Source organism: Lissotriton helveticus, chromosome 6 (genome assembly GCF_964261635.1).
Source record: "Lissotriton helveticus chromosome 6, aLisHel1.1, whole genome shotgun sequence".
Lineage (NCBI taxonomy): Eukaryota > Metazoa > Chordata > Amphibia > Caudata > Salamandridae > Lissotriton > Lissotriton helveticus.
This window is the reverse complement of record NC_136067.1, coordinates 1924521959-1924537061: the sequence shown is the minus strand read 5'-3', so window position 1 is coordinate 1924537061 and position 15103 is coordinate 1924521959. Positions and strand designations below refer to the sequence as shown.

At 43.5% G+C, this 15103-nt stretch overlaps 1 protein-coding gene across 2 annotated transcripts in view; it reads right to left on the bottom strand.

The window, feature by feature from the left end:
• Positions 1-15103, bottom strand: part of KIF13B (kinesin family member 13B) — a 701202-nt gene that overhangs the window by 7175 nt on the left and 678924 nt on the right. For both annotated transcript variants that reach the window (XM_078649880.1, XM_078649879.1), the window contains one exon: positions 5453-6527. In XM_078649880.1, the coding sequence (XP_078506006.1) occupies positions 5453-6527 (1075 nt within the window). The remainder of the gene's footprint in view (positions 1-5452; positions 6528-15103) is intronic.

Genomic DNA, 15103 nt, shown 5'->3' with positions numbered 1-15103 from the left:
GCACCAAGCCAAGGTAAGAGAACTTGTCGGTTCACTTAGGACACCAAAATGCTTACTCCATAGGAACACAGCAAATGCCACACTGCCAGCTACACACTCCCACATGCTGTGCTGTGCTACTCACCTGAAAGAGCGCTTGAGTACCCCACACAGAGGCTGGAAGTAATTAAAAGGGACTTTCATCCCTGTGGCTATTTCCCCTCGCCACTGCCAGTAGCCTTGTTGGCTACCTTGCTAGTGATCCGAGTAGGATGGGAGGGCGAGGAAATTAGGGGGCAGGAGAGTAAAGAGAACAAAACGCAACCTCATCAACTTGCAAATGTTGTGGGGGATGGTTTAGGGAGAGAAGAGGGAGGGGTTTGTGTGACCAAGTATCTGCAACATGAGCTGAGTTTAATGAACTGTACATTGCATTTTAAACAATATTTGCATACCGTGTATAATTAATGTTGAACCCAAAAATGTACAATTGCCAGTGCCGTACAGGACTGTTTGCCGCTCTAAAGTATAAACAAATATGATGCATGGAATGCTTGAATTAATCTCAGCCACTGGCAATCGCTCGGGGTCACATCCCAATCCATCATTATTTTGCACACCATGGAACCTCAGATTGGACCCTGCCATATGCAAATCAGTCTTGGTCTGGCTTTAATAGGAGCACTCCAGTCCAAACTGCCAAGCCAGGTCCTCTCTGCCCCAGAACACAAGCAACCCAGGGCCAATTTTGCTCTAGGTGGGTCTCATCAGCCAGCTACAGCTTGGTTTCACTCGTTGCGCACCTGCATGGTGAGATTGTGGCTGGTATACCCTATCATAACGCCACCGCTCTACTATGGAGTGCTGGAACGTTCATGCCGATAGCCACAGAAAAAAGTAACAGGGGACGCAATGTCCAGATGCTCAAATGTTCACTATCTACTTTACCTGCACTTTGGGGGAACCTGTCAAATGCTCCCACCCAACCCATAAAGTAGGGTAGAAAATTAAAAACATTCAGGTGTTGAAGGAGTTCAAATGTTAAGTGCCAGCTTACCGTAGCCAACACGTTACCATAGCCATGCAAGTCACAGCTATGTCTCCAAAGGATCCCAAAACCATACTGGACCATGTGCACCAGGCCCACCGGAATGACCGTGCTTTGTTGAAGAGGTTGACCCTGATTATTGATTTATAATGAGTGTTATTGATTTATACGGTGAGGGGTCTTTCTCTGATGTGGGAACAAAGAATATAATATTTTCCCACGTTGACACTGGTAAATGATCGATTTCTTGAGCTTCCAGGCGAATATCTAGTAACCTGTCCATGAGGATATCTGCGTTGCATAAGTAATATTCAACAGGGAGTGCCACTGCCCGCAGTCTTCCCTCTCATCGTGCAGCTTCGCACAACCATCAGCTTTTCATTGGTGAGTGAGGTTCAAGTGTGTCTTTCTGTCCTCCGGACAAATTAGAGAGTCGTGCAGAAGCAAAGTGGCCAAACACCTGAGTGATTTCAGCTCTACAGATAGATTGCTCCAGGACCGATAACATGTTTCACCGATGCCCACCTAAGATTACACTTTTTGTCTTTATCTGGCTGCAATGGTAGGTACTCTTCCAGTTGTTTCTAGTTCATGATTGACCCCGTTTGCACCGGATACAGACCACCATAATTCCCACTTTCGTAGCCTCAGATTTAATAAGAACCCCTGTTCCCATTTAATAGTGAAATATGTGTCTTGCAGGGTCCCAGTTCACAGTATTCTTGTGGGTATCCCAGTTTGATTCCTACTAAGCACATCTCATTTAAGACCTAGAGTGATCAATTCTTAACCTATCCTGGTTCTAGATTTTTCTGTTGCTGAGTAGAATGAGTAAGCATTTAAATGAGGGTAATAACCGCAACCTCCTCTGCAGCTCTCCTGATCATTTCTGAGCATGCGCCAACCCCTCCCATTCTTGTGCCCTGCCAAGGCCAGCATCTGACCTATAGCCCTCTTAGTGCATAATTAACAACTTAGGCACTAACCATCAGGCATCCAAATGTGGATAGCCACATCCAACAGGATCAGAAAAAATATTGTGGGTCCTTAATTTTAGGGGAGTATACATTACCTAAGAGTTAGCCATATGCCAACATATATTCCACTGAGATCAACTACCTTTTAGGTTGCCTTCAAATGGACTCTCGGGCCACCGACATCACAACTTCTCTTAAATTAGTGAAGTACGAGGATGAAAAAAGTGTCCTCTCCATTTTGTAGCCCGCTTTGTGCACATTCAAGAGGGTATTCTGTAGGAAAGCTACTTTAATCTCCCGCCTTTGTAAGTAAGAAAAAACCTTATGTCTTTTTATGACAAGTCTCGGGATAGTTCATGTTGTTATCTGGACTTTGCTACCTTTAATTCACTTTATCTACCATAGGTTTATTAGTCAGAGTGTTTAATATCTCCTACTGACACGCACACTTCCACAATTTCATTGCTGTATCCCAGTGAATGGCTTTGCAACGCACTGACAATCCACCATCCCTAGACCTGGAAAACATCAAAGCCACAAAACAGATTTACCTCCATGTTGGGTTTAGGCTAGCAAGTAGATTGTGGAATCTTGTAGGCAGAACTCTATTGTAGAGCTTCTTCCCGTGTTCCTTGGACTTAACAGACTTAGAGAAAGACATCTTGAAGTGGGAAGATAAACGTCCAAGGGAACACCTTTGAGATCTCTCTCAGGATTGGGGTCAGGATCGACGTAGGGCCTTCTTCTACCGTGCCGCCAGGAGCTTCATTACCCGCTCCCGGATTGCCCTAGGGTCCATTGTTGTGCATTTGGTGCAGGCCTTGGGCTGATCCCAGGCACCAGAAACAGATCACATGGGGAATCAGACACAGCCATTTGTCTGTGACATTCCTCACAAGGTTTAAAATCTTTAGGTATGTTAGGGGACATATCCCTAGCACACTGGGAATAATTGCTCAAAAAAGGACTAGATCAGAAGTTGAAAAATGGTCAAATAGTGATGAGATAACTCTCCAGATCTGCGCTGCTGGCGGAGAAAGAAAGGAACTGATGTCAGTGCACCGGGGTGGAACATATGGGCCACTTCCGAAGTGAATCGGTCAATGTATCTTGCACTATTTGGTCCTTATTATATAGGCTGTGCTTATTTCATTTTTTATCCCAAATTGTAAACTTGCACATGATTAGGCTGCTTTTACTTGTTATTTGCACAGTTCAGGAAATGCTCTGTTCTCTCATTTTCTGCTGCAATCTCTAAACTTTGCTCTTTGAAAGTACTTTACGTTGTCTCGGTTGCTATCTAATTGCTTTTTGCACAACTCTGAAAATGCCGTTTCCTCATTGCTGGCTGCTAGATCCCAAACTTTTTATCCCTTGAAACTGTTGTATCTTGAAATGTATTTTGCACTATTTGGTCCTTTTTTGTAGGCTGTGCTTATTTATTTATTTTTTATCCCAAATGTTAAACTTGCACATGATTAGGCTGCTTTTACTTGTTATTTGCCCAGTTCAGGAAATGCTCTGTTCTTTCACTGTTTGCTGCTAATTCTAAACCTTGTTTCTCGAAAGTGCTTTACGTTGTCTCGGTTGCTTTCTATTCGCAATTTGCGCAATTCTGGATATCCCCGGATTCCTCATTGCTGGCCGCTAAATCCCAAACTTTTATCCATTGAAACTGTTGTATCTTGAAAAATGTTATTATCTTGTTCCCGCTGCATTACCACATGGTTTTATTGCACTTTATGTATTAATTGGTGTCTAAATTTTAAGTGGACCTCATTGGAGTTCCAAAACTTTAATAAATTGAATTGAATTGTGTGAATTGTGAATCTGTCAACTCAAAAATGGTTGTGCACAGGTACTGCTCAAGATTTTCCGGACCTAGTCTGACACCTGGGGAATATTCCAAGGCAAGGAATCTGCGGTTAGAATTCTCTATCAGAAGTAATATGTTTCATGGTTGACACATTCCCTGATAATACTTCAACTCTTCAGAGCCGTCCTATTAACCTTGAGAAGTTTACACTGTGCAGCAGTCAAAGAATAAAACGTTAATACTTGGCCCTAAGAGAACACCCGCTACCACCAAAAATGGTTAGTGTTCTTGATCTATCTTGAACTATAAATACATTTATAACAAGATCTAGCAAAGAGGTACACTACACAGGGCAAACAATAAACAACTATCCTCCTCATAACGTAGATTACATTTGAGCAAGGAAAAACATTGAACGTGTAATATTTACAAACGTCCTTAGCTTTCTTTCATCTGGGGTTTGTCATTTTAGTTTACTTTTAAATTTGGACTCATTCAAACTAAAACCAGCATCTCCATGCCTTATGGAATAATAATCGAGGATAATAATCGAGGCCTTGTGGAAAACTATCTCTAATTCTCACATTAGCAAATTCAGCGGAACATATTTGTTAATTTTTCAGAGAAGTCTTTGAACTTCAATATTATTTGAAGGACCACTAGTCTAAAACGATTCAGACATATTCAGGCTTATTCATAGGATTACTACTACCTTGGAACACCCTTCCTGAGTCACTACTGCACCAAATCATGGCTGACATCTAGGCTGCTGGGTTACTTATTACCTGCCACCAACTTTATGGCAACCTTTCTGGTTGGAGCCTGTCCAGGTAGTGATATCTAAGAGCATGTTCTTTTTGTTTATAATGATTTTTAAAAAAGGTAACAAGGTGGTGCAAGCTTCTTAGTTTTCTGGTCTCACAAAATAAACTTACAAGTATACTGTTACATGCAGAATGTCATGACAAGCAACACTGCATTGAGATCCCACCAAACAATGACTCTTGTACCTTTAACCCCTTGGCCGCGGCGGTAACTCCGCGGCGGCGCTGGGGGGGGGTTAGGGGGGGGGGTCGACACGCGGTGCAGACATGCTGGTGACGGAACTTCTCTGTCACCAGCCATGGGTGGGCTGTGCTAATGACGGAGTGGTTCCGTCACGGCCCCGCCCGCCTAATAGAACACGCCGCGCAGGCGCGAAATCAAGGCCGCGCAGGCGCGGCGGCCGGGCCGTCACGGAACCACTCCGTCATTAGCACAGCCCACCCGTGGCTGGTGACGGAGTGGTTCCCTCACCAGCATAGAAGGGGTTAAACTTCCAGGACAAATGTTAGACAAGACTTTTAAAAGAATACCCTAGCAACATTAACTCCCATCTCACCTAAAAAAAGTTATTTCCAATGTCATGTGAACATCTCTCAACAACCCTGCTGTTTCTTTTCCATGTGCAAGACTACAACCGGCCATAATTATCTTCATAATTTCAACCTAGACTTGAGCATTCCAGTTAAGAAAGAGTCTTCTGCCCTCGACAACAAACCTTTTGGAGTCTTTTTCAAGGATCCATGAAGAGTGATAATACAAGTTAAACAAAAGCAAAACGTTAAGTGTTGAATAAAAAGTACATCATACCTGCCGGCAAATCGAGTTCTACACCAACCCATGTTCCCTCTTCGAAGTGTGTCGGGCCAACATATCTAACTGTTCCAGTCTTATTTGAACCAACAGTGACATATTCACCCTCCTTTAGCCAACTTAGGGCTTCAAGTCCTTCCTCAGAGTCAGCTGTCACTCCCACTTGGTCATCAATATCCTCCAAACCGTCGTCATGCAAGCCTTCTCTGCTTCCTTTGGTTTTGCCACCCTTTACCAACTCACTTGCACTTAACAAACCTCCCGATTCCTCTCCCAGCATACGTGTGAAAGACTTGAGCTCTGATGTTTTGACCTTTTGGATTTTAAATGGGGAGGCTGCTACGTTGGGCTGGGATAACACATTGGGATTAAGTTGTGGTTTTGATGTGGTCAGTTCCAAAGATGGAAATGGTTTCAAAGACTCATTTTTGGTAACTATTTGTCCAGTGCTAAATTGCTCTTGGGTAGCAGTATGTTCTTTTGTGGTAGACATCATCAAGGGCTTTTGTGACACCTGCTCCATGTTTGGCACAGGCGTAGAACGAATACTTGTTTCATCTGTTGGCATCAATACATCGCTTGATGTCTGGTCTTTGCTGGATGGAGTTGCCATTCTTAACTCAAAAGTTGAGTCCAATATGTCATTACCAGATACTTGACCACTCTCAGTAGGTTTCACGTGGATAGCCGCAGCCACCCTATTAACCTCAGTTAGGACATTGTCTGTTTTCCTAGCTTTTGGATTTGAAGTTGCTTCCAGATGTGAAGAAAGTTGAGGCTCGTACTTTATTTGACTAACTGTAGCTGATGGTTCCTCATTGGTTACAGTCATTAGACTGCCAGCAGGTGAGGTATCAGCTGCGGTCATCAGTGCATCAGAAAGAGTTGTTGTAGAAACGCTGTGGGAAAAGTAGCCACTTGAAGATTCACTAAGCGGGCTGGGGGGTCCTTCCTGGAGCTCCTGGCCAGTAGCATCTGCCATGGGTTTTTGGAAAGGCACAGTATGGATTTTCTCTGGATTCTTTTCCGGCGGCGTCACCACAATTTTAGATGTGGTGATCAAATGGTCCTCCTGCGTCACCGAAAAGAAAGATAAAGCAACATCAAATTAGATTTAATAAAGTATATAAATGACTAACTGAATAATGTTCTTTCTAAATTACCTTCCAGGTTTATGCAATATATTGATAACAAAATGTATGTTTATTCATGCACTGCTTCCAGAATAGCCAAAGGTAATGGACATGAATAATGCATGTTTCATCCATGTCATCACTTGCTTCAATGCAATAGACAACTACTCACTTATTACAAAGTCTGACACGACTAGCTAAAAAGGCATTCAGACTAAAAAGGCATCAATGAAACATCAAAAGCAGCAATGCAAAAACATTAAAACCAAACCAGAAAACATGAAATGCAAGATTTTCCAAGTAAAGCGGAAAAGGAACTTCAAACTAATATCCAGATTATTCATTGTAAATCACTTGACACAAACAATGAATGTCATTCTTTTATTGAGGGATTTCACTCACCCCTTGCTCTCTTTCTCTTTGAGCTGAATGATGAGACACAAAAGCTATAAAACCCTTGCCTATCACTGACAACTGTTAGCTTGATAAAAATCTCAACCTGATGTTCCTTTACACTGTCACCGTACAGTGTTTAGGGGGTTTGAGACAACTATTTTGGATGTTCCACCTGAACTTTCCATGGATCCCAGACACTGCTCCGGTGCTAGAGAGAACTTATTTCAGGTTTCAAAAACTTTATTGGTTTTTGCAACATTTCAACTATGAGACAGACATTACTGCCTTATAACATCAACCGAAGAGATCTCTTTCAGACTTCCTCCAACACAAACTCTCTCCTACTCCCCATTCTTACGACACTAATCCCCATTTAAGACCAACTCTCCCTGCAGAGTCACAGCAGATCATAACATTCCAGCAAATCCGTTTAAGGTTGTGTTTTGTATTCTTCCTCTTACCATTTTCTTTGTGGAATTCTGAGAAACTTCAATCTATCAGGGTATGTCTGCTCTCAGTATTCCTATGCCACAAGAACCTACATTTACCTAAAGACATTCTTCTTTTGTACACTACATCCCAGTTTTGCGACTTCTAGGAAGGAGCAGTCTCTCTGAAACCACATTTCAATTGACGGTATGTGAGGGGTTTTATCATAGTACAAGGTTTCTTAGTTTCACGGATAACAAAAGTTGGGAACCGTTGTCCCCTTAGATGAGTGGAAGGGAGAAGCCATTTCCAATTGCTGGCCTAGCAGTAGTGTTTTGAGGCACCAAGATATGTCCAATCCTGTATCTAAATTTATATTATCTAGAACATTAGACCAAAAAACTGATTTTTGTACCCAACAAGAGGATATACATTATCGTTGCTGTGTTTTCGCAACTCCTCCAGCATGCATCTTTAAGGGTTTGGTTGACTATGCGATTGCTGAAGTTTAATAGCATGTACACAGGATCTTAAATAGAAACTCTGCCCTGTGCACAATTGGCATACATTTTTCAATGTACTTTCTCTGTTCACGAGAACTACTGTCAAGCCATACTGGAGAATTTTTTTAAAAAAAGAGTCCCTGATAAGAATGTTTATTGCAAACTTGCAGTCAAAAAGATAATCCTGGAGAAACCTTTTAGACTTTGAGGGTAGATAGGAACATGAACACTTTCTGGTTTAAAAAAGTACAATTTCAAATTCCCCTCAGTTTCAAATCCAATAGGCACTGGCATAGCCAATAGGTCTCGCCTTTGGGATCTTAGAAGTTTTTTGCTAGAGCTATTGGTTTTACCAATGTGTTTAGGCTATGTTGGAGAGCAGGGTGGCTGCTGTGCAGCATGTTGAAAAGTTAAAGTGTTATAAGCATTTTTGTTACCTTATATATAACCAAGTTAACATTATGTACAAACGAACAACCGTATTACAAAATAATTAACATATACAATGTCTTCCAGTTTGTCTATCCTGGTGCTGAGGTAATGCTGTGTTGATGCTCAGGTGATGCTGAGTTATACTGACATGGTGGTGGTGTGCTTGCGTGGAGGTGGTGCAGAGTTGGTGCTGTTCTGATGCTGCGCTAACGCTGAGGTGATGCTGCGCTGATGCTGTGATGGGGCTGCGCTGACGCGGAGTTGGTGCTTTGCTGGTGGTGGTGCACTGATGAGGAGGTGGTGTTGTGGTAGTGCTGATGTGGAGCTGAGTGAGGGTGTGCCGGTGCTATGCTGATGCCAAGGTAGTGCTGCACTGGTAGTGGGGTGGTGCTGTGCTGGTGCTGAGGGAGTGTTGCGCTCGTGCCAAGGTGGTGCTGCGCTGGTGCTCAGATCATGCCAAGTTACACTGAAGTAGTGCTAAGGTGGTGGTATGCTTTTGCGGAGGTGGTGCGGAGTAATACTGAGGTGCGGTTCAATGATGCTGAGTGATGCTTTGGTATTGCTTTGATGGTGCTCAGGTGGTGCCGAGTGATGCTGAGGTGGTACAGTGGTGTGTTGAGTGATGCTGAGGAGACGCTGGTGCTGAGTGATGCTTTACTGTTGCTGAGGTAGTGGTGCTGCACTAATGTTGAGGTTGGGCTGTGTTAGTCAGGTGGTGCTGCACTGGTGTTGTACTGGTGCTGCACTGGTGTTGTACTGGTGCTGCACTGGTGTTGTACTGGTGCTGCACTGGTGTTGTACTAGTGCTGCGCTGGTGTTGTACTAGTGCTGCGCTGGTGCTGTGCTGAATAATGGTGAGATGGCGTTGTGCTGATGATTGTGGTAGTGCTCAGGTGTAGCTGAGTGATGCTAAGGTGGCGCTGCGGTGGTGCTGCTGAGTGACGCTGACTGGTACTGAAGTGGTGCTGCGCTGATGCTGACATGGTTCTGAGGTAGTGCTGCATTGGTGTTGCGGTGGTGCTCAAGTGGTGCTAAAGTGGTGCTGAGTGATACGGAGGAGGTACTGTGCTGAAAAGTGCAGACCGATTTTTAAAGGTCATCTCCTAGAGCAGCGCTGCACACTGCACTAGGCGCGACCTAAAAACCTCTTCAAATGTATAAGCCACCGTTCTGTGATGGAAAAAGTGTGCTTTAACAGCACAAGGTCGAACTCAAGCTCCCACGGAATGGAAGACGGATGCTTTATTACCAGCAAAAGTTCCCAGTCTGCTCAAGGGTCATTGTTAGGTCAGTGTTTTAACTCCTCCAGTATGATATCGTGACAAACTGCAGCCTCTGGTTGCTTGACGTTCAAACTTCTTTCAAGCAAGCTATTTCTGGGCCAGTCATCTGTGCCTGCAGCTAGATGGGCAGACTTACAATGCACTATACATCCATCAGACAGCCTACGATTTCTGACAAATCTTTAACCCCTGTGTGTGTAAAATATAATTCATCTGTTTAAGGGCGATCCCGCTTTACTAGCCGGAGAATAAATAAACAATGACCATGTTTTTAAAACATTTACGTTTTCCTAGCTAGCATTCGGCAGACAAGAATCCATGCCAACGCTGTTGATCTCTTATTCGTTTAGCCTGTGCCAACTTTTTCTTGTGTTATTTTCTGAAAACTGAGGCATTTTGTGCGCATTTAATGTCGTTTCACCAAGTACCTAAGATTTGGCATTCAAACTGCTATTCTTTCAAAGTAATACTGATTGGCAGTTTCCAAGACATCAATGTGTATAGGAGATGTTGCTGAAACTGAAGTCTCATGCTGTTCTTCTGTCTTGGTACAAAAGATAAACTTATGCATGTGGGTGAATGAAAAGGTAAAAAGAATAAAAGCTACTTGAATATAGTTATCTAGAAAGTCCTACTATAAACCTATTCTCGTAAGGTCTCTAGTAAATTCCTTAACTTGAGGCCGCTTTTAATGTAATTCCAAGAGTTCTTTCATGTCACCTTCCCTGTTTAAATTAGTCTAACGCATGGAAAGCTGGGCGCAGATTTGTTGCTGGGAGAATGATTTGATTTAGATTCCCAACAGAACACTGCATGTGAAATAAAAACTTTCACAAAGCCAGGGGAGATTTATTATGCACTGTATCTGTCAGCACCCAAGATGGAATCCTCAAAGGCATCTAGGCTGGTGCGGACAGGACTGCTCACCTCACAGCAACCCATATCGAAATAACCTTTCCTATGTAGAAGGTGAAATGCGTGCTAAGACGTCTTTGATGCCCTGACGAATCAAGCCAACAGGGACGAGCTGTAAAGGCACTTGCAGAACAGCGGGTCCGGATATACAAGTACACACGTTTGCCGCTAACAGACTAGAATGAACTCTTCTACTGTTGCAATTCCAATGCTCATTTTAGAGCCCTTGCAATGGTATGATCTTTGAAATGAGAATTCCAGGGTGGAGGCAAGGACCAAAGGCGGGTTTGTCCTTATATTTGAGAACCCATGGGGCCAGTTAGGAGAATTGGTGTGATGGTGATGGTTGGAATTCAGAGTCCTCTATCTTTTGAAGAGACTCCAGGTTCAGAAAAAAAACCTCATGCTTGATGCTCTATCCCCGGAATGTAAATATTATCTGATCAAGGCAGATGGTTAAAATGACAACGTTTTGAGGGTCAAAATGTCTATGTGGTGTCAGGCTCAAAAGGAACAAACTCCTCTTGGACCTGTAGATGACCAAGATGCAATGTTTTTCGAAAGCCTCTCAAATCATTTGAAGTAAAAACACCATATCTGCTTCCACATCAAATACTATTATTAGAACTAAATAAAATGCAATTTACATTCTGTAACAATACTTATGGTGAATACTACCTCTTTTTGCAGATTCCTCCCCTTATGAACATCCTAAAGGCATCAGAATAGGTCCAGAACATTTTTTCCCAGCAAGAGCTCTTCAGCTGTGCCTGGTGTCACCATCTCCCATGACACAGTGTGTGATGGCATTAAGATACATAATGAGTCTATCGGTGTCAGTTTCTGGACTGTTTTCCGTGGCCCATCTAGGTGTTAGGTGAAGAACCAACTGGGCATGACAATCAGAGTAAAAAAAGACAAATTAGCATTTCTAGGGATTCTATTATCATTAATGGCACTATCAAGGGGAGGAAAAGGTAATTTGGTTACATAGAAACTGGAAACTTTATATCTTCTAGGAAGTTGTGCTCCAGAATCTTACACAACACAGAGATATTCTACTTTTTATGAATTCAGAGGGAATCTCACAGCGAAGAAAGATCATTGAAAAATGTAAGTAACTCTTTCTTCTGATGGATTCCTCTTCCTGTAGATTTCTCACAATATGAATGAGTCCCAAAGCCATACCCGCTAGGAGGCGTGAGTGAGCATTGCTGATTATTTAAGGCAGCCATGCAGTACAGGCCTGGGAAAGTATATGTAACTGGGAGCATGAGCTGCACGCAAATAATATTTAGCAAAGTATGTAAAGATGATCACATGCCTGCACAGAAAATGTCATCCTTCAGGACGCCCCTGCTAATGTAGAATGCCAGCCATAGGGGATCTCTCATGGCCAAGGCTTAGAAGATCGTAATGCAAAGGGGAATCCAAAGTAAAATCATGCAACTGATTACCACTTTACCACTCTTAGCTCCAGCAAAGCCTGGAAAGAGCAGATCATACACTTTGTCTTGTTTTGTAAGGTCAAAATAATAAACACCGCACACTTGAGATCCAGTCTACGCAGTATCGCCTCTTGGTGAGGAGAAGAGGGGGAAAGAAGGTTGGCAGAATGATGGATTTCCCCATGTGGAAGGACGACACAACGTTGGCAGAAAAGCAGGAGAGGGGTGAAGCACCAGTTCATCAAACTATAACACCCTTGAATGTTGGCCGAACCAAAAGGGCCTGCAGCCTCAACAACCTTATAGGCAAAAGTAATCGCCACCAAGAATCAGATTTCAGAGTCAGAAGCCAAACCGGGCAACTGTGCATTGGTCAAATGGGGATTCAAAACCCACTATGAATAGAGTGGGAGGGAATAAACTATACCTTTCTAAAAGCCAACTACAACTGGTAACTTAAATACAAACAGGTAGTCAGAGAAGCACATTAAAGCCTTGAAGTCAGCTAAATGGCCCTTTTACTGTAGTGACAACTAAGCCCTGCAGGGCAAAAATCAGTGCAAACCGCAGAACAACTAAAAAGTAGAACTGAAAGGGGTTCAGGCTTTCCTTCTCATATCACTCCACAGACTTACTTCACTGACTTGTATAAATGGGTTTCATGGCACATTTCCTACCAGCTAAGGTAACATCATCTGCTTATCTAGGTAAAAAGAAGGATGCTAGCTGTTACACTCAATCGCCTGCAGTATTTGCAAACGTGATGTGAAAGACCCAACCACCCTGTCGTGAGAGCAGTCCTCCCTGTGTTGAAGAAGAGGCAGAGAACTGAGTTCCAACAAATCAGCAAATTAAATCTTCTTGTCCATCAACTTTTGCAGGACTCTTGACAGAAGTGGGATTGTTAGCAATTGGGCAAAGGAGAGAACCATTCTGAGGGAAGTGTAATTCACAAAAAGTAAACTCCCCGCCCAGAGCTGTGGCCAAAAGGTCCAGGCTTGGCACCCAATATGGAGATCATTTCTGCTACATCTGGATGAAGCTTTCATTCAAAGCAGAATCAGAGCGTCAATGCTCATAAAGCGAGTGCCAGCCCGGTGGGCCACAACAGTTAAATGCCCATTGCAGAGCCCTCCATCACAGTCATGTCACCTCCCAGCACAGAATACAACTTCCACATTGAGATGTTTATTCATATAAGGAGTGGTGTTAATGCTGTCTGAAAGAACTTGAATGGTACTTCCTGCGATGGAAGGGAGAAAGGCCTTCAGAGAAACGATGACTGTTCATAGCACCATCATATTTATGCCAGGACAGGCCCTGCGCTGTAATGTTGCCCAGATGAGTGCCCCACCCCAGTGAGGAGGCACCCAGACCTACAATAGCCTATGACTGCGGGTGACTGAAGGAATACATCACCAACATATTGGAGGAGCACATTCACCAGTGCAGATTCAGAGAAAAGTTATAAATCTACATCTGAGACTTTCCTAATTTTGGACCCTCAGCCATGTGGCATCAACAGGATGCACAAGGCCATCTGAGGGTCACAAACGTAGGACTTGCAGAACTGGCATCTGTATCTCACCCAGAAATAATTTCATCACATCGATAATATGTGCAGTCCTCTAATGGGGTGGGGGAAGAGTCAAAGCATTCATTCAGGTTACTTCTAGGACTGCATCCATGTCGGTCAATCTTTGCATGAACATATAAGGTCAGACTACAGGGCATCAATGGTAAAGTCGTGCGCAAACAACATGGTGCCAAGAACATGTTCTGTGACCAGTGCAGGTGACCCCCTTCAACCAACAAGTAGTCCAAATTCAGAAACACAAGGGCTACTAGACCTTCTCAGTGAAGCTGCCACCACCACGAGCACTACTACCACCAACTTGGTGAATACTTGTGGGGCAGTCATCCAACCAAATCATACAAGTGTGAGCCAGAGATCCTACAGTGAACCACAGATAGTGCGGTGAGCGGGGAAGATTAGCAAGTGACCTGAAGGTACAGGGACCCCAACCAGTCCCCCGAGTAGAGGCCCACAAGAACATGACTCAACAACTGCATTTTGAACGTGTCAGGCCCAATGAATAGATTCAAAAGGTGACAGCTTAGGATGGGCATCAAACTTCTACTCTTTTTGAAGACCAAGAAATGAAGGAAGTAAAACCCTATGCCCCGTTCCTCCAAACGCACCACCTCTATTGCCCCCTTTTCTGCACAGCAAGAACTTCTGACTTTACGATCCAAGTGTGTTCCGGAGGGCAGTCTGGAGCAGATCACCCAATGATATAACATGATTATATTCCAATTGGAGGTCAAATGAGATACTTCACCCATTGGTGGATGGTGGGGTAGAGGGGAAGAGCAGTCAAAGCGGTTTTGAGTCAGTAGAGCCTGCAGAAGATGGCCGGGGTTGAAGATGTTACTGATTTTGGTATTACTTAGATTAACACCTGACTGCAAGTGGTTACATCTGTTGGGGTGTTTTTGAATCTGCTGATGGGACTGCTGTGCTCTTGAGAAGCTCTGAACTTTTTGATAGAGCTGGTGAAACCACTGTGCGAGTAAAGCATATCATTATGTGACTGCTGTTGAATCACTCCAGGGAGGAGTTGGCTTCTCTACGAGTAGCTGTTCTGCATAAAAAAAGGCATGTTCATTAGAGTCAGTCGTCCTTCCCCCAAGAAGCTTGTGGAGGGCATTCAAGCTTGGCAGTGCAGCGTAACAGCAATGACCAGGAATAAAGGTGCAGCATTAACAGAATCTAAGTTGCACTTAGAGATTTGTTTAAAGACGTCCAGTCTATCCCTAAATCCACATTTTTTTCATATGACTGGGAAGTATGAGGATGGCCATTATTGCCAGCACCATAATGTATGGACACAGTGGCCAAAAAGCACCAGGTATAGCCATTAATGCTGGGCTGCCAGAGGTTTGTAGCCCATGGCATTAAGCCTCTTAGATGGTCTGGTGGGGCTGTCGGAAAGGTGCCATGGTTCTACTTAGTGGAAGAGGCTAAAATCACCAGACTCTTGGGAGAGGTATTCCATGATAAAAGCTTTAGCCCAGAAGGTAATATTTTTGTTGATAGGTAGCCAGT